General features: G+C 41.7%; 1 protein-coding gene across 1 annotated transcript in view; it reads left to right on the forward strand.

Moving 5' to 3' along the window:
• Positions 1–18,978, forward strand: part of LOC135497201 (arginine-glutamic acid dipeptide repeats protein-like) — a 93,860-nt gene that overhangs the window by 39,527 nt on the left and 35,355 nt on the right. Inside the window, exon 11 of the mRNA XM_064786946.1 lies at positions 5,299–5,379. Within this exon, the coding sequence (XP_064643016.1) occupies positions 5,299–5,379 (81 nt within the window). The remainder of the gene's footprint in view (positions 1–5,298; positions 5,380–18,978) is intronic.

Below are 18,978 nucleotides of genomic sequence, written 5' to 3' on the forward strand. Positions count from 1 at the left end.
CCTTCTTTGCAAGAAGCTCATACTTTCATTTCTTCTTTGAGAGTACTCATCAGGGTTTCCACCAGAGGGGGGATGGGGGGGATTCATCCCCCCTGAAATATTTCAAGGGGGGATATCCCCCGTAACTTTTTGGTCACTAAAGTTTGTTTTACTGTCAAATGAGTAATTTTAATGATTTGATATGTAAAATAAGAGCATTTGGGAGCCAATTGTAGCGGTTTTAGGGCCAAAAAACGTCTCAGGAGGGGTCATATACCCTTTTTAGCTCACCTCTTAGCAGAGGTGAGCTTATCCCATACCGTGGCGTCCGTCGTCGTCGTCGTCGTCGTCGTCGTCGTCGTCCGTCGTCCGTTAGCAGGGCACGTTTCGTAACTGTTAGAGCTATTGAGTTGAAACTTGGTACACATGTACCCTTATGTAATGACACCTTGGAGACCAAGTTTTGGTCCGATTCGTTTTATGGTTTGGCCACCAGGGGGCCAAACGTTAAAAGTGAAAATATGCAATATCTCCCTTAATAGTAGTCGGGAAATTTTGAAAAAAATATGGTAGGTACTTCTAGCAAAGGTGCATCATATATCCTCCGGGTTTTTGATTTGACCTCCTTTTCAAGGTCACAGAGGTCAAATGGTGTAAATTGGCTGTTAGGATGTAACGATGGCACGTTTCTAAACTGCAATGACTATTGATACCAAATTTGGTACACATTTACCCCTTAGTCAGGTGATCTCAGGGACCGAAGTTGGGTCCAATATGATTCACCACTTGACCACCAGGGGGCAAAATCCAAAAACCTTAAAAATGTGATTATTCCTTAACTTCTTGCCCGATTGCCACCAATTTGATATCATGGGTACATCTAACCACCATACAGTAAATGTCACACAGGTTTTTAATTTGACCTTCTTGTCAAGGTCACAGAGGTCAAATGGCGTAAATTCGACGTCAGGCCATAACTATGGCATGTTTCTTAACTGCAATGACTATTGATCACAAATTAAGTACACATGTACCCCTTGGTCAGGTGATCTCAGGTACCGAAGTTTGGTGCGATCTGATTTGCCGTTTGGCCTCCAGGGAGGGGGCCAAATCCTAAATTCTTCAAAATGCCATTATTCCTAGTAATGACTTGCCCGATTGGCACCAATTTTATATCATAGGTACATCTAATTCTAACAACCATTTAATGTGTCACCCGGGTCTTCTTTGATTTGACCTACTTTTCAAGGTCACAGAGGTCGAATGTACTGTAAATTGGCCATTTTGGGGAAATTGTAATTGCTTGGACCTACATCAAACCTAACACTACATGACACAATACCATGCTCTTTATCCATCTTTCCTCCACATGAGGTGAGCACAATGGCCCTGGCCATTTCATTAAGAAAAAAAAACTTTTTTTTAGAAAAATTTATTTTTTTTGCTCCCCTCAAATTTAATTCTGGCGGAAACCCTGCTCATTAATTGCATGGATTTGTCTGGCGGGGGGGGGGAGCCGGCCATGTTCTTTCTTAAACAACATTTGTGAAAATACTGAAATGCTGGATGATAAAAGGAAACAATAGATACAAGACAATGATAAAAACGAAAAGGTTACTTGGTGCAAGAAGTGATTTTTTGTGAAAATATTATTTTGGCCTTAGTTCCTCAAAAATGCTGCAGTCACCTCGTGTGTCAATGCGCCATTACTAAATGATCTAATCTAAAATGATCTCCTGTCAAGAGAGGGCGGCATCAAACGCCCATTGTGCATGAACGGCGATGGAAGACAATGACAGCCGTGACAGACAAAGCATTATGGGATGGATTAGGAGACTTGTGTCGCGTTGATCGACTCGGACTCTTATCCCTGCGGCCAGATGCCAGTGGAAGAAGTTCGGCCTATCTTGACTGGATTTGCTTGTACAGCTGTGCAGTTTAATCTCCGATAAGATGCTTCGATTATTACTGACTTGAGGTGGCACAGACTCCAGTTGGTTTGACCCGACGGTCCAATGGTCACTTGTTATTCAAATTGCACAGCCATCTCTGTTTATTGGTCGCGGACAACTTTCTGAAGTCTCGGGAGGTGAAGGTGTACCCTTTGCAGGCGGTATTCGCCGGACTAATCTTCTGTTCGTTTCACTCCAAGATTGAGAGTTCATCTGTTCATTGGCGTGCAGTTCGTTCTTTGAAATTCACAGCGATTGTATGAATCTGTGTAAGAGAATCTGTGTGACATTGACAGGTCATGGTGATTAGCATACAATAGGATGGTCACATTTTAGTCAAGATTATCTTTGTTAACCCTTTGAAGCCTGACCTCGACTATAGTTGCAAAAACTCGCTCGGCATCCCTTCACAAAGAACACTCACTACAGCTTTGTGCAACTGAGGTATTCCGAATGACAACTTTGGTTACGTACTGCGGTAGCTGAGCATGATTTTCATAATGGTTTTCCAGGGTGAAAATTTGAGTTCTGTGAATATTTTGCCGTCAAATGTGATGTAAACAACATTTCACTCCGGAAACTTGGGCTTTATGGGTTGGACTTGGTATTTCGGTGGAAACTCGGGCTCCAAGGGGTTTAAGTATGGAGGGAACTTTAGAAAAATTGAATCGTTTCATGCTGTCGATTTCTGGAAATATACAGCAGGGGCAAGAGATGATATTTTGTAAAGAATAAAGTTAATGACAATATGGCGCTGAAAACATGCTCCTCGACCACAGCTGTTAATGTTTCCAAGTACATCGCACTTGATCTTGCCCCTCTGAAACATATCGGGAACATCCATATAACAACAGCGTCCACATTGTTATTTCCTGCTCGATCAACTTCGGTGACGTCCAGTTCCTTGCATTGCGAGTAACAGCACACATCGCAAAGTACAAGCATTGTGCTCAATCAAGTTTCTCATTAATTTCGAAATAAAAAAAAAGTATATTGACTTGAGGTGGCCCCTAATAGTCATGATGACACTCTACTCTTTCGATGTACGAGATCATGGCCCATAATGCCCTGCACTCAGTCAATGTATGCAGAATTGTTTCACTTGATTCCTTGGTTCTGGTTGGGTTGGAATAGCCCCCCAAGTAGGTTCCTCCTGCGACATGTTTTCAAACATCCAACTCAAACAGTACGCCATCCTACTCTCTATCTTTTGTCACTGCCGAGCACGTTGAATCAACACCAGCCCATCTGAAGTGAGTGCTTATAAGAAAGCAATGTGTTTCATAGACGGGCCTGGCTTACTGAGCAAACAAGGCAAGCGCTGCTCAAATCTTCTACAAACACTCACCAACTCGTGAGAAACGTTCCCTGCTTCAGGCAGACGGCAACACAATGCACTTTCATTGGATAAAAATCCGCTTTAAGCACCCTGTGATGAATTTCAATGGTGTGATGCGCTTCACAAGAGGTAATGATAAGTCTTGATGCAGATTTGGAAATATTTTTTACCGTTTATTTCATGAATTTGTTGACCAGTTTTTGACGAAGAGGTTTATTGAAGGGCAGAATGGGCTATGCATCTTGATTTGGGCAAAATTCATTAGAGGGTTATTTTGTGCAGTTATTGTTTTTTAACTGATGTTTGCTCAAAGCAGCTAGTATATTCATATTCTTTTTGTGTTTCGAGGAAATGTTCATGAGCATTTTACTGTTGAAAAATAACGGATGATTTGTATGATGCCTGTGATTGCCAGGACAGATGATGACATGATCCCTGTGACTGCCAAGACGGATGCTGACATGATCTTTTGATTGCTGGGACAGAAAGCTTCTCTGATATCGAGGACAGATGATGACTTACCCCTGTCATTGCCAGGACTGATGATAACATGATGTCTGTGATTTACAGGACATAATGTCTACTGCATCTCTGCAGAGTGGAACCACAGCTAATTATTTTTTCATCATTCAACCCTTCTTAAAAATGAAGACTGGTAGACCAAAACCTGATTGTAATGTAATTAAAATCATTGATGGTAATAATCATACTCATGGTCTCAGTGTTCACCACAAGGCTATTTGTCAGGGTGGCCCACCTTACCTTGGTAGCTTACCACCCTACCTTGGAAGAGCCACCCTACCTTGCTCTAGAACTTTGCAGAGGGTTCCTATAGGGCCACCCTGCCTCAGATTGCTGGCCACCCTACCTTGTGTTGCACACTGGTAAAACGTCATGCAAATCTAGGGTATCACCCTACCTTGAGAAAACCCTGTGGAGAACACTGATAGTGTCCTTTTACATCTGCTGTATAAGTGCTTATAAAACAAACTGTGTAGAGACAGTGCTGCAAAAGAATGCTGAACAGGGACAGTCTGTCTCCTCTTTTGAAAAGCTGATTAAAACCTTCTTGGAATATGCTGTACTCTAAATAGAAACAAGACATATGCCACAGTTCCTCCAGCAGCCACTATTGTCCGACCACAAGGGGTGCGTCCACCCTCTGGCAATATCATTATCTCTTGAACAAATTAGATTTGGAGGAAACGGTTGGGGACTGGAGTGCCTTAGTTATCGAGAGATGAAACGGAAGTGAGGCTCAAACTAAGCGATGATAAGCGCTGCCCCGGAACCAATGATTTAGAGGGTGCTATTTGCAGCCTGGTGGAGCCAGATACCAGAGCTTGGGTGTGAAATGGGGCGTTCGGGGCCACTTGGGTGTCAACACTCAAATATCTTGATGTTCAGGAATTGTGTTGTGGAAGTGCAAATTAAAATTGTCTTCATATCATGGGCGTTTCTGTGTGTTGAAGTGACTGTCTGTTTCTTACCAAAACTATTACTTTCTGATTCAATTAAAACTTTGGCTATTTTATTATTGAAGTTGTCCAGAGAATACTTGACACCTGATTTCATTGTAGATAAACACAAAAATTAGTGTTTCTTTGATATGAACAAAGAGCCAGATGTTTGACTGTTAAGCAATTGATATCAGAGAGCTACTGTACTGTCCAGACGTAGCATCCCTTGTCAGGACGAAAATGTAACATCAAATTTCAGAAACTAGCTATAACCCGGCACACACGCACCCTTACTTTCAGAGACATTGTAGTTTTGACTTTCGAGGATGCAATATGTTGTTTCACAATTGAGCTGCGTCTACACACCCATTGGATCTGCTTGAACCAGGGATTTTAACTACACAATTATCTCTTTCTCTAAAAGGGCACAAAACCTTTAAACCACTCCTCTAGAATATTTTAAAGCTTCTTCAGTTTCATCGTGATGCCTATCATTATTTCAGTCACCTGCAGTATTAACCATCAGGGTTTTAATAATTAGATGTTTCTTATTTCTATTTCACTTCAGAAACGATTTGTCAAAGGGCTTCGACAATATGGCAAAAATTTCTTCAAGATCCGTCGAGAACTACTCCAACATAAAGAGACGGTAAGAGCGTGTTGTTTGCCTGTCATCTTCCTGCATTATTTTGGCCGAAACTATCTTTTAGTCCGCAGATGTTGATTAGTACCTGATCTACTCACTAGATGACAGGACAAAGTGAGAAGTTCAGTCATGCCTGCCATTTTGAGCTTCATTCGACCAATCACTGTGCTTCCTTTTTGGCACAGAATATGGAAGAGGTGGCATGCATATCCTGTTTTGAAATAGTGGGCATGACTGATCTGCTCATTAGATTGTGCCATCTTATGAGCTGATCTGTTACCAATCTGGAAAATAAGGGCGTTGTCAAGTAGGCTTGTGTGGATGATGTGGCATTAAGAATTGATAAAGACTAGTGTTTATGATTTTTTGGCAGCATAGATCTAGAGCTTACACGAAGGCTTTAAATTTGTTTTGACGCGTCAAAATATCTTTCAGGAAGAGTTACATGTAGGGTTAGAAGATAACTTTGTATTGATGATAAACTCTGATTCAGGATGTCAATGTATATAAAGAGGATGAGAAAATACTTGTTTAATAGCATCTAACTTGCAACCCTGGCCACATCGATTTTGAAGAAATATGCTACGTGACCCAACCAATCAAATTAAAGGAGGTGTCGTGATGCAACGTCTGTTTAGCGACGCCTCCCAGGTCGATGCGAATAATAATATTTGTTCAAAGCTGATTCACGTAATCACTCGGGGCTATTTGCTGCTACTAAACCTGCAAAATCATTATTGGCAAAGTATATTACAATGTAAATAGCTCCAAGTAGGAAACATCCGTTTGTCGATTTAGAAATTAAATTTGCCACAACATGGCATAGCTTTGGGTGTGACCTCGGGCTATATAATTTTTCCCAATATCATCTATCTAATTTCATCTCTAGTTTGCCATAACTTCCTTTACGATATCTGTACGATCATGCATCACTGTACGTAGTCAAATGTGTCCTCAATTGAAAGGAAAATTAGCAAAAGTGGTAATCCATTTCAGTTTGAGTTGACTAATTGGTTCCCTGTGCATTTAATATATTTTAACATGACATTCATGTATCAGTTGAAACTGATAAAGAAATTAACAAGCAGTTTTTCTGATAACAATACATCATTATTTTGCTATATCGATATGTGTTTTGCATGTTTCCTAGCAAACATTGATCATGTTTTTGCCATGTTCAAGCTTTATGTCCCCGATTGCAGAATTGATGAATGTAGGATTTGTTTGGGTTGTTCATTTGTGTTTGCACAAAGTGTTTACTTGTGTGATGTGGCCTTCATACACTTGTGATATCAATTCTGTGCAACAAGGTTATTTGTACTGATGGCTGCACCTGCTACAGTTGAACCTCTGTTAGCAGACACCTCTCTATTCAAGGGACAATATAGGCAGCAGCTAGGCAGGCAAGATAAAGTTACACAAAGCCATCAATAGGGGTCTCTCACATCTCACAGTACGTTGAAATGATTCACCGTTGTATGAGAAATACATTTAGTGCTGAATCTGACATGACCCAGGGCCCTTACTGTGTATATTAGTCACCTTAAGATGGCTAAATTAGCCCCTCTGCTCCTGCCTATAATCCCCCTTTAAATGCTACAGCATACTCTCCGTTTGTCGCAATATCGAATTCTAAAAGCCGTTTACAAAAACTGATGCGACTTCCGCGAGAGGAGCAACAAAGCCGCATAACTAATCCACTCCATTATTCAAGTCGGAGGATAACACACTCCAAGTGGATGGCGTCTAAGCTTAAAGCCTCTTAAGAAACCATCACAAAAGTGCCTCAGTTGGTTGCCTGGCAACAATATTTTCTACGATCTGTATCTCAGATGATCAGTCGACCTAATCATCGCACAAAAGAGCGAGTTTTTCCGCTGTATCAAATGAAGTCATCACTGATACCGATTGATCTCTTTTAAATGAACCGCCTCCAGCGGTTGCCTGGTGACCTCATCGCCATGGCAACGTCATGATCTGGTGACTAATTTGATTGGTGAGCAGTGGAGGGGATGTCACAGCAATCTGCTCAATCAGTTATTGTACAGATCAAAGGTAACAACGTTACCCTGTTATTATGATTGCTTCCAGCAGTGGTACAAGAGAAGGTCATGTGGTGTACCTCACATCAACCAGGCAAGAAGATCTTGACTACTGGGTGTGTCAAAAACATGTCATGTTTATGTAATGACCATGATTACTTTGAGAGATGGTATGTGACCTAGCTGCCTCACATAAACCGAGGTCAGAAGATCTTGACTACTGGGTGTGTCAAAAACATGTCATGTTTATGTTATGACCATGCTTGCTTGGAGAGATGGTACAGGTAAAGGTCATGTGACCTAGCTACCTCACATGAATCGAGGTCAGAGCAGACTACTGGGTGTGTCAAAAACATGTCATGTTTATGTAATGACCATGATTGCTTGGAGAGATGGTACAGGTAAAGGTCATGTGACCTAGCTACCTCACATAAACGGAGGTCAGAAGATCTTGACTACTGGGTGTGTCAAAAACATGTCATGTTTATGTTATGACCATGATTGCTTGGAGAGGTGGTACAGGTAAAGGTCATGTGACCTAGCTACCTCACATAAATCGAGGTCAGAGCTTGACTACTGGGTGTGTCAAAAACATGTCATGTTTATGTTATGACCATGATTGCTTGGAGAGATGGTACAGGTGAAGGTCAGAAGATCTTGGCTTCTCATACTGTGTGTGTCAGAAACGTGTCTACATGTTATGGCCATGCTTGCTGGAGAGATGGTAGAGGTAAATGCCTTGTGGCCTACCTCACAATCATCAACCAAGGAGGGAAGATCTTGACAACTTTACTTTGTGTGTTCTCCTCCTCGGCGTTTGACGACAGATGTGGTTCTTGCCCTTACGTGTCATATCGGTCGCCTTATCTGATGCCTCTAGGGGCTGGAGGCTTCTGACTTTTGTCTTAGTTTGTGGTTGGATTTTCCTTCTCCTAGATGCATGGCCGTCTGAGGCTGATTGAGCAGCATCTACCAAGGTCTGTGTTCCAGAGCTTTCCGTCTCCGGGAGGAACTGCCTGCCACTGCTGATGATCTCCATCTCCTCAGAACTTGATGTGTCACAAACATTTCCTGTTAATGTCAGGACGATGGTGTCTGGATAAATTATCGAATTCAGTGCACATGGACAATTTCAATTTGAATCGAAGGGTTAAACTTCATCGGCCTTTGGACGATGTCTCTGTGGTTCTTTCTCAGGAAATAGATCAGCACGGTACATCTATAGATCAATCAATGCAAGTTCCCTGATGTGACAGTTTCATTCCGCAGATATTCCCAAGACCCAGTCGACGGTGGGCCACAACCCCTTGACAGCTGTTAAAAATTCATATTTCATTTCCACCGAGCGTCAGACTGAGTGTTGATTTCTCCTACTTTAGTGAGCATCTATCACAAGTTGAATGCTTATTCCTACGAAGCTGTCATTGTGATCAACAAATTAGTTTATATGTTGTGGATCTCCAGGGACGGGAGGCAAGTTTGGCAAATTGATTTGTGACTCATTTCAATCCAAGTCTGCCTAATATTCCAGTATGTCTTTGTATATTTTCCGTCATTGGCTCACCGTAGGGGAGTCTCTACAATACAACACTGCAGTGTCCGTCGTCCGTCATCGTCGGTGTCTGTATCCTGTTTTAAAAACAGCTACGAACTTGAAATTTGGTGCACATGACTCCCTATGTCCTGTAACCTTTGACACCAAATTTCAGTCTGATCCGCTTCTAGATTTGGCCACCAGGAGGCCAAAACTAAAAAAGATCAAAAGTGCAATATCTCGCTTATTAGTGACTTGTTTTCGATGATAATTTTATGGTAGGTACTCCAAGCAAGGATACAATTCATGTCATACCGACTTAACCAGGATGAATTCTTAACCACCAAATATCTATACGCTGAGCGCAATGGCCCCTGTCCATTTCATTTCATTTTACCAGCACTGTATTCGACCCTCATACACTGCCAATTTTACCCATTACGGGTAAGAATCTTTATGCCAGTTGGGGATATACTCGTAGATCAAGTAACTTAAAGAGTATATGTAGTCAGGAGAGTACACTTCAGACAAGCCTAAGAAAAAAACCAAATCATGGCTTTATCTTTTGATAAACTGTGCTAAACCTTTGAATATGGATTTATTTTGACAAATCGGTCGCGATGCATGCAACAGGGTCCAATTTGAGCGACACCCTCGGGGCCCTCTAATTCTTAAACGTCCCGTTTAAGAGCAGGAAGTTGTATGACTTCATATCCCTGTAAGTGCCGTGCAAATGAGCGATTGCCACACAAACAAGCGATTTTTGTCGCTGTGACCGGAAGTTAACTGCTATACTGTGTGACAAAAGATTCTTTTTTCTGCGGGCAAAACCGGTAATCACTCTTTTTGAAATTGATTACAGGTTGCTGTGATTACTGATCCTTGTCTGAAACATCTGCGATGACCACAGTAAACAAGGGTTTTTAGCTCACCTCTTAGCAGAGGTGAGCTTATCCCATACCGTGGCGTCCGTCGTCCGTCGTCGTCGTCGTCGTCGTCGTCGTCGTCGTCGTCCGTCGTCCGTTAGCAGGGCACGTTTCGTAACTGTTAGAGCTATTGAGTTGAAACTTGGTACACATGTACCCTTATGTAATGACACCTTGGAGACCAAGTTTCGGTCCGATTCGTTTCATAGTTTGGCCACCAGGGGGCCAAACGTTAAAAGTGAAAATATGCAATATCTCCCTTAATAGTAGTCGGGAAATTTTGAAAAAAATATGGTAGGTACTTCTAGCAAAGGTGCATCATATATCCTCCGGGTTTTTGATTTGACCTCCTTTTCAAGGTCACAAGAGGTCAAATGGTGTAAATTGGCCGTTAGGATGTAACGATGGCACGTTTCTAAACTGCAATGACTATTGATACCAAATTTGATACACATTCACCCCTTAGTCAGGTGATCTCAGGGACCGAAGTTTGGTCCAATATGATTCACCACTTGACCACCAGGGGGCAAAATCCAAAAACCTTAAAAATGTGATTATTCCTTAACTTCTTGCCCGATTGCCAGCAATTCGATATCATGGGTACATCTAACCACCATACAGTATATGTCACACAGGTTTTTAATTTGACCTTCTTGTCAAGGTCACAGAGGTCTAATGGCGTAAATTCGCCGTCAGGCTGTAACTATGGCACGTTTCTTAACTGCAATGACTATTGATCACAAATTAAGTACACATGTACCCCTTGGTCAGATGATCTCAGGTACTGAAGTTTGGTGCGATCTGATTTGCCGTTTGGCCTCCAGGGAGGGGGCCAAATCCTAAATTCTTCAAAATGCCATTATTCCTAGTAATGACTTGCCCGATTGGCACCAATTTTATATCATAGGTACATCTAATTCTAACAACCATTCAATGTGTCACCCGGGTCTTCTTTGATTTGACCTACTTTTCAAGGTAACAGAGGTCGAATGTACTGTAAATTGGCCATTTTGGGGAAATTGTAATTGCTTGGACCTACATCAAACCTAACACTACATGACACAATACCATGCTCTTTATCCATCTTTCCTCCACGTGAGGTGAGCACAATGGCCCTGGCCATTTCATTTTGTCGCGTGTGATCATTGTCAACTTGGGTTTGCATATATCCACCAAAATTGTACTCTGAATAGCACAAGGCCAAATTTATTAACCGGCAGTCCGTGGAGACTTTGCAGTATTGGAGCCTTGTGTGTCAAGATGCTTTTCTGGCTACTTAAATTGTTATATGGTTTACAAATAAAGTGACTTTGGTCTCATACCACTTCAGGGGTTAATGTCACAGATCCCGAGATTAGTATGCCCTAATCTTTATGTGGTACCACAGGTGATTAGAACACCTTTCTAACCCATGTCTCGAGTAAAGCTCTGTACACACTGACAACATTTTGGGAAACATGTTGGCCAACATGTTGTCCAGGTGCGATGTTATCGAAAATGTTGGCAGTGTGTACAGTTCGGAAACATTCGGAAACATTCGGTAACATGTTGGCCAAATGTTGCTCAAATGTTGTCGAAATAATACAAAATCAATTTTGTTGCCGAGATGCTAATGATGTTGTCGAGTTTTATCCAATCAGAAATAGGCTACAAATCACATGATCTACCTTAAGCCATGTGATGTAGTCAAAATGGCAGCCTCAAGCAAGGAATGGTTACTGAGTGAAGTTGAACAACTTATTGCAGTATGGGAAAGTTGTGCCTGTTTATGGGATGTAACATCCAGGGAATATAAAGACAAGAACAAAAAGAAAGCTGCTATTCTAGAAATAGCTACAAAATTTGCCCCATGCTGGTGTCTCATATAAATCCATGGTCTTGTCCACACTCTTTTCTCATCTTTACGTCTTCTTCGCCGTCTTTCAATCAGGATACGTAAAATTATGGCAGAGCCACCGACAATACATCTTCTTCTCTTGGAATCTTCCATTGTTTATGAATTTCCCTCAAAAATATTCCCTCAAAAATCCTCATTTCTCGGAAACATTCGACAACAAGTTGCCCAACATGTTGTCGAATGTTGTCATGTGTATACAGGGCCAAATTTTCGATAACATCGCACCTGGACAACATGTTGGCCAACATGTTTCCCAAAATGTTGTCAGTGTGTACAGAGCTTTAACCAACTGTTGGCTGATTTAACCTATTTGGGTATTAGCTGCATGGATTCTTGTGTAAATGGCCAATTGAGCAATTGTTAAGCCTGCAGATTATCACAAAAAGCCTGACAGTATTTAAGAATGCATTATGGTATATCCTTCTCTGTGGCAATTCGACCTCCTTAGCTGTTACTTAATGGTAAGCCCACTGTAATGCCGACAGCATCATCTGGTGGTAAAATGATTAACTAGAGCCTGTTCTGTCATTGTGTTCCAGCATGTTCTTGGTGGTGCTGGTTGTCATTTCGTTAAATTTCTTCCCACAACACCTTATGCCATTTCTCGATGTTGTCATGTTGATCTGCACTAATCATGCGATCTTTCCCAAAAGCTTTTTGAGAGAAGGATGATTGGCTTGCTGTCTACCCCATTGGACATATGAGGCAACACAAACCTGTAGACTTTAGAACACTTGGTTCCCCTGCAAAAGTAAAAAGAAGTGAGGTTGATGAATAAAATTACTCCCTCTATCTAAGAAGTCAAGTCCATCTATGAAGGCTGGCGGTCATTATTTGGCAATCGCATTAAAACGTACCACTTACTTCTTTACAGTCACTGTCAAAAGTAATTGCTTGCATCCTTTTGGGCTCTGGTGTGCAGACTGCATTCTTGGCAGATTCTGACTATTAGTGTTTTGAGCAAGACCCAAAAGGGTGTAAACATTTACTTCTGACAGCGATTGTGAACTGTAAGATCCCCGCTCTCTTGGTTTGGTTCTAACTCATAATTCATTATGCACTGCAGAAATGCTTCGATTGAGAGCCAGTGCTCTCTATTAATGGACCTGCCCACTATTGCAAAACTGGGTGATTGCTATATTTCGACACACCCTGTACATGTAAACATTGACACACCCTGTACATGTTAACATTGACACACCCTGTACATGTAAACATCGACACACCCTGTACATGTAAATATTGACACACCCTGTACATGTAAACATTGACACACCCTGTACATGTAAACATTGACACACCCTGTACATGTAAACATTGACACACCCTGTACATGTAAACATTGACACACCCTGTACATGTAAACATCGACACACCCTGTACATGTAAATATTGACACACCCTGTACATGTAAACATCGACACACCCTGTACATGTAAACATTGACACACCCTGTACATGTAAACATTGACACACCCTGTACATGTAAACATTGACACACCCTGTACATGTAAACATCGACACACCCTGTACATGTAAACATCGACACACCCTGTACCTGTAAACATCGACACACCCTGTACATGTAAATATTGACACACCCTGTACATGTAAATATTGACACACCCTGTACATGTAAACATTGACACACCCTGTACATGTAAACATTGACACACCCTGTACATGTAAACATTGACACACCCTGTACATGTAAACATTGACACACCCTGTACATGTAAACATTGACACACCCTGTACATGTAAATATTGACACACCCTGTACATGTCAACATTGACACACCCTGTACATGTCAACATTGACACACCCTGTACATGTAAGCATGCCAGTTCCAAGGATGTCTCTGATGTATCGGGATGTTTCGAGATCAATTATGATTAAAGGGACAATATAGGCAGCAGCTACATGTCGGCAGGCAAGATAAAGTTACACAAAGCCACCAATAGGGGTCTCTCAGTCACATCTCACAGTACGTCGAAAGGATTCACGATTGTACATGGAATATATTTAGTGCTGAGTCTGCATGACTAAGGCCCCTTACTTGATACTCTAGTCACTTGAAGATGGCCAAATTACCCCCTCTCTTGAATGAAATTCAGTTCTGTGTGTTCATTTCAATAAACTGGTAAAAATAATATTAGCTCCAAGTTCAATATAAATTCTGAGGTATTTTATACCGAGAGCTTTAAAGGTCTGATATTCATGGTAAATATTACTTTGGTAGAGTTCTAATAATTCTGATAAATCATGTATGGGAATTTTCTCTGCACAAAATCAATAAATTTGTGAATGATTTATCGATGAACCGAAGCCTAATATGTCACATTGCTATTGGTTAGAATACGATTCAATGAGGATTTTCACTGGATGGCTAACGGCCAGCGTCTGAGAACCTCTTGGTCAAGTATATAATAGCATTCCGCGAAGTTACTATTTATAGCTCACAAGGTCATTTGCATAAGATATTGATGACGTTTTAGTCACGTGACAGTCGGACATCGACACTTATTTCTACGCATTTGAGCTTATTCCAAAGTCAATTATCTTTGACCCTGCATTGTTTTTAGCATGAATGATACCATAGAGTCAGAGAGAGAAATATTCAGAACAATTATGTAGTATTTCCAACACTCGGATATGTGCCAGATTGAATCTAACTGCCTTAGTTCGAAAGCCTGAATCCATTACGAAACCGCATGTTTGTCCGACATTGCCTGTAATTCAGCGATGGGGAAATAGAGGGCAGCAGCTGCAGTGACGTCATTATCGCGGAATGCTATTGCAATGTGACGTCTTGTTGGTGACGTCTGCTGATGTTTTCCACTGAAACAACACTGATACTATGGTGATAACATTAAATAGATCAATTGGTTTCTTGTTGAAACTGAGAAAAACTTTGGTATGCTGTATCATAATCACTTTCGCAAAGGTTACCTAAGTATAGGCCTATTAAAATATATGGCAAGAAGAAACTACTTGAACATCTTGAGGGAGAGGGAGGGAGATTGACTGTACAGACTGCAAGAAGGAAGTGAATTGCCCATCAGCACCAAACCAACTACTTAAATATCTTGAGGGAGATGGGGGGAGATTGACTGTACAGACTGCAAGAAGGAAGTGAATTGCCCATCAGCACCAAACCCTCGTATCTGAATGAATATTCATGCTCCCGATGGGACCTATCAGAAATGTGTACTTCAATATTACAGGGAAGCCTGATAATATACAACTAAATTGCCCCTCAGTGATGACAGGGTGTTTGAACTAATTTGCCTTCTCCTTTAAATGACGCCAGATTGTTGAATAATTTGTCCTCACACAAGTTAAACCCTGTGAAGTGGTTTGTGCCAGCATAACGCACTGTTATTGTTACGCTTGTAACACTGCACACTGAATGTCTGATTGTCGTCCACAGAGCGTCTGCTATCCCCTTCCAATTAGTTCTGTATTCTACCTCTACAGAAATGCACCAATCATGTACAGGCAGACTGGCAATAATAGAATCCATTGGCAGCCATGTTGGATTGCTGTATGCAAACGTGTAGTATATAGCTCCAGTGTCGTGGATTTAGTTCTGGTGCTTTCACTGCACAGCATGTAGGAAGGAAAATTCCAATAGGAAGAGTAAGTTGCTGTAAATCTTGTACATCTGTATATTCCCCCAGTAGGTTTCTACCCAGCCGAGCAGCTGGGGTCTTTCGGCTGGTCCCCTTGTCCTGTACTGTAGACGGCATCGCTCAGATATAAACATTCAAAATGGTGGCTTATTTGGCTTTGTCTGTCATTTCGCTTGTGGGACAGACGCATTGAGTGCACTTATTTTTAGTGCAGAGTAGATTTTCCTACAAAAGTATATCTGCAGTCCCACTCCTATATTGTATTGTGATATATGTGTATCATAAATATTGTGTTCATGGCTGTAAAATCTATGTCCCAGTGTATACACTGTATAAAGTTCATGTGCAGACAGTTTATAGCCATGTATATAAATGGTTGAATGCAAGTGAAGGCAGGCGAGTGTACACAAGTATGCACTTGGGTAGCTGAGTGCTGTGTAAATTGGAATTGTGTTGAGGATCAGTCCTGAAGTAGTATTAGTTGTCAGGCCACTGGATGGTCCCCACTGTCATGGAGGAGGAGTGTAGGCCTGCTTTCCTTGCATCACTCTGAGTGACATTTATAATTGGCTAAAATGCTTTCGCTGATCTAAAAAAAACTGTGCTTTGGGCAAACTAAGTCAAAATTTTGATGAAAAAGATATGTTATGTCTGTCTAGTGTTAGTGCCTGTACAAAAGGCCTATGTTCATGTAACAGGCCTATGAAAACAGACGAGCCAAAGGTTGCTAACTGCTTCTACACAGTAATGGAGTGATACGTACTGCCAGCAGTCATGTTTTTCACAGAAATATGTGACCCACCACTACAAAATGAGTTGCATGTCGCGCCGAGCTTGACAGTTTGAGATGGACTGGTTGTTCATTTCACTGTTGTCTGCCTATTGTGAAATCTGAGAACATCAATTTCTTTTATTATTTCCTGGTGTAATTTTAGGCTCATCTTCTGTGCGACATGCGACTCAGTTTGTCTTGGCGGGTCATATCTTGTCTGATATAAAATGAGACCACATAAACACCAATAAACAGAATTGTTTCAAATGCAATGCTACTGGGACACTCTGTCACCTCTCAAGACAGCAAGACAAGAAAAACCCAATTAAATCTACTGGAGGTGTCCAATACATGTGTCATGAGAGAATGTCATGGCTGAAGTGCTGGGAAGACATGCTTGATGTGTTGTGAAACTAATCACACTGAATTCATTCAAAGTAGCACCTAATGCAATGGGAGGAGCATCAACTTCTAATTTGATGATGAAATTTTGTCATGGATTTGAGTAATATGCCATAAAATGAATCTGTTACATGAGCCAGTTTTGGTATCAGATACCATCCTGTTATACAGTAATGGAACTGATCAGATTCCTTCTAAGCTGTTTAGATAGATTTTCTGCAAACATACTGAGACCTTGCAAAATATTTTGCTTTTGATTGCGATGGAGAAATGATACTGAAAATCTTCTATAAAAAAGAGATATCTCATCTGAATGAGGTGACCTTAAAATAACAGCTGGCTGCAGTGTGAACTTCCTTGAGTGTTGGGGTCACTGCAGTGTGACCTCCCTTGGGTGTTGAGCTGGCTGCAGAGTGGACATTTTTGAGTGTTGGGGTCACTGTAGTGTGACCTCCCTTGGGTGTTGAGCTGGCTGCAGAGTGGACTTTTTTGAGTGTTGGGGTCACTGTAGTGTGACCTCCCTTGGGTGTTGGGCTGGCTGCAGAGTGGACCTCCTTGATTGTTGGGGTCACTGTAGTGTGACATCCCTTGGGTGTTGAGCTGGCTGCAGTGTGAACTTCCTTAAGAGTTGGGGTCACTGTAGTGTGACCTCCCTTGGGTGTTGAGCTGGCTGCAAAGTGGACTTCCTTGAGTGTTGGGGTCACTGTAGTGTGACCTCCCTTGGGTGTTGAGCTGGCTGCAGAGTGAACTTCCTTGAGTGTTGGGGTCACTGTAGTGTGACCTCCCTTGGGTGTTGAGCTGGCTGCAAAGTGGACTTCCTTGAGTGTTGGGGTCACTATAGTGTGACCTCCCTTGGGTGTTGAGCTGGCTGCAGTGTGAACTTCCTTGAGTGTTGGGGGTCACTGTAGTGTGACCTCCCTTTGGTGTTGAGCTGGCTACAGAGTGAACTTCCTTGAGTGTTTGGGTCACTGTAGTGTGACCTCACTTGGGTGTTGAGCTGGCTGCAGTGTGAACTTCTTTGAGTGTTGGGGTCACTGTAGTGTGACCTCCCTTGGGTGTTGAGCTGGCTGCAGAGTGGACTTCCTTGAGTGTTTGGGTCACTGTAGTGTAACCTCCCTTGGGTGTTGAGCTGGCTGCAGAGTGGACTTCCTTGAGTGTTGGGGTCACTGTAGTGTGACCTCCCTTGGGTGTTGAGCTGGCTGCAGAGTGGACTTCCTTGAGTGTTTGGGTCACTGTAGTGTGACCTCCCTTGGGTGTTGATCAATATTGTCATTTCTGGTAAAACTAAAAAGCTGCCTGATATAGGCTACTGGCACACATTGGGTGTATGCTACTGGTACTAGATTTACAACTGGGACGTTTTCCTAATTGATTGTTGCATGATGAAGATGGATTGGGCTAATATTTTACAAGGTGTAGAGCTGGTAATATTAAGTGCATACCAGAGAGCATCTTGTTGGTGACCTTGGGCAAATCACTACACTTTGAGGGAAATGTAAACCCAAATTCTTCGACCTGGGCGCCTGTACCAGGACATTGTAAATGTGTATAACCTGTGGTGATATCTTCCTCCAAGCCGAAGATGAAATAGCTGAGCAGGTATTAAAATTCAAATTCATTTATGAGGCTTTTTTGACAAATACTTGTTGAAAATGTTTCGTCATCCTGGAATTATCCAGAGATTTTAGAAGAAAACGCGGACATGGAAAGCTACTTTGGCTCAGATGCCGCAATCAGCCATTTGTTATGAAACAAAACCACAAGTGCCAGTATGAGTTATGACCGCAGTCTACAATCAGTTTTAGTGCACAGTGCCTCTGATTGCAACCCTGGTCCATCAGGTCAGACTAGTGCAGTTTGCTGGATACTACCCGTGTTCAATTAAATCAAGCTAAATATCGAACCACTCAAGCAGTTCTTTACACCTACCAATACAAACACTCCTTGTTTTTTTAAAAACAACTCGATTATTTATCAGCTGGGTTCTACATAACACTACCGTAAGACGTGTTGTGAGAAAATGGTTTGGGTTTTTCTCTGTATTTGTGGATAGCACTGGAAACAAAGTTTACAGTCATATACACTGCTGGTAAGGGTAGTTGATAAAGCTTGGAATCAGTGAAACCTTGGAACCAGTGATAAACCTTGGAATCAGTCCTAAAAATGCATAAAAACATGAAATAATGCCATTCGAACCTAACGTGGTTACGAATCAACATTTGGAGCTTATTCTTACATGATCAGATCGGAATTTTATGGTAATTTAGAAATCTGTCGCATATCCGATTCAATAGTCTATATTTTAGAACAACCCAGTTGTACCTCGCCTCCAGTGTACAGTACTGATCTCCCAAATATGGGAAGACACGCCCACCACACACCCATAATATGGA

The sequence above is a fragment of the Lineus longissimus genome, chromosome 12 (assembly GCF_910592395.1).
Source record: "Lineus longissimus chromosome 12, tnLinLong1.2, whole genome shotgun sequence".
Lineage (NCBI taxonomy): Eukaryota > Metazoa > Nemertea > Pilidiophora > Heteronemertea > Lineidae > Lineus > Lineus longissimus.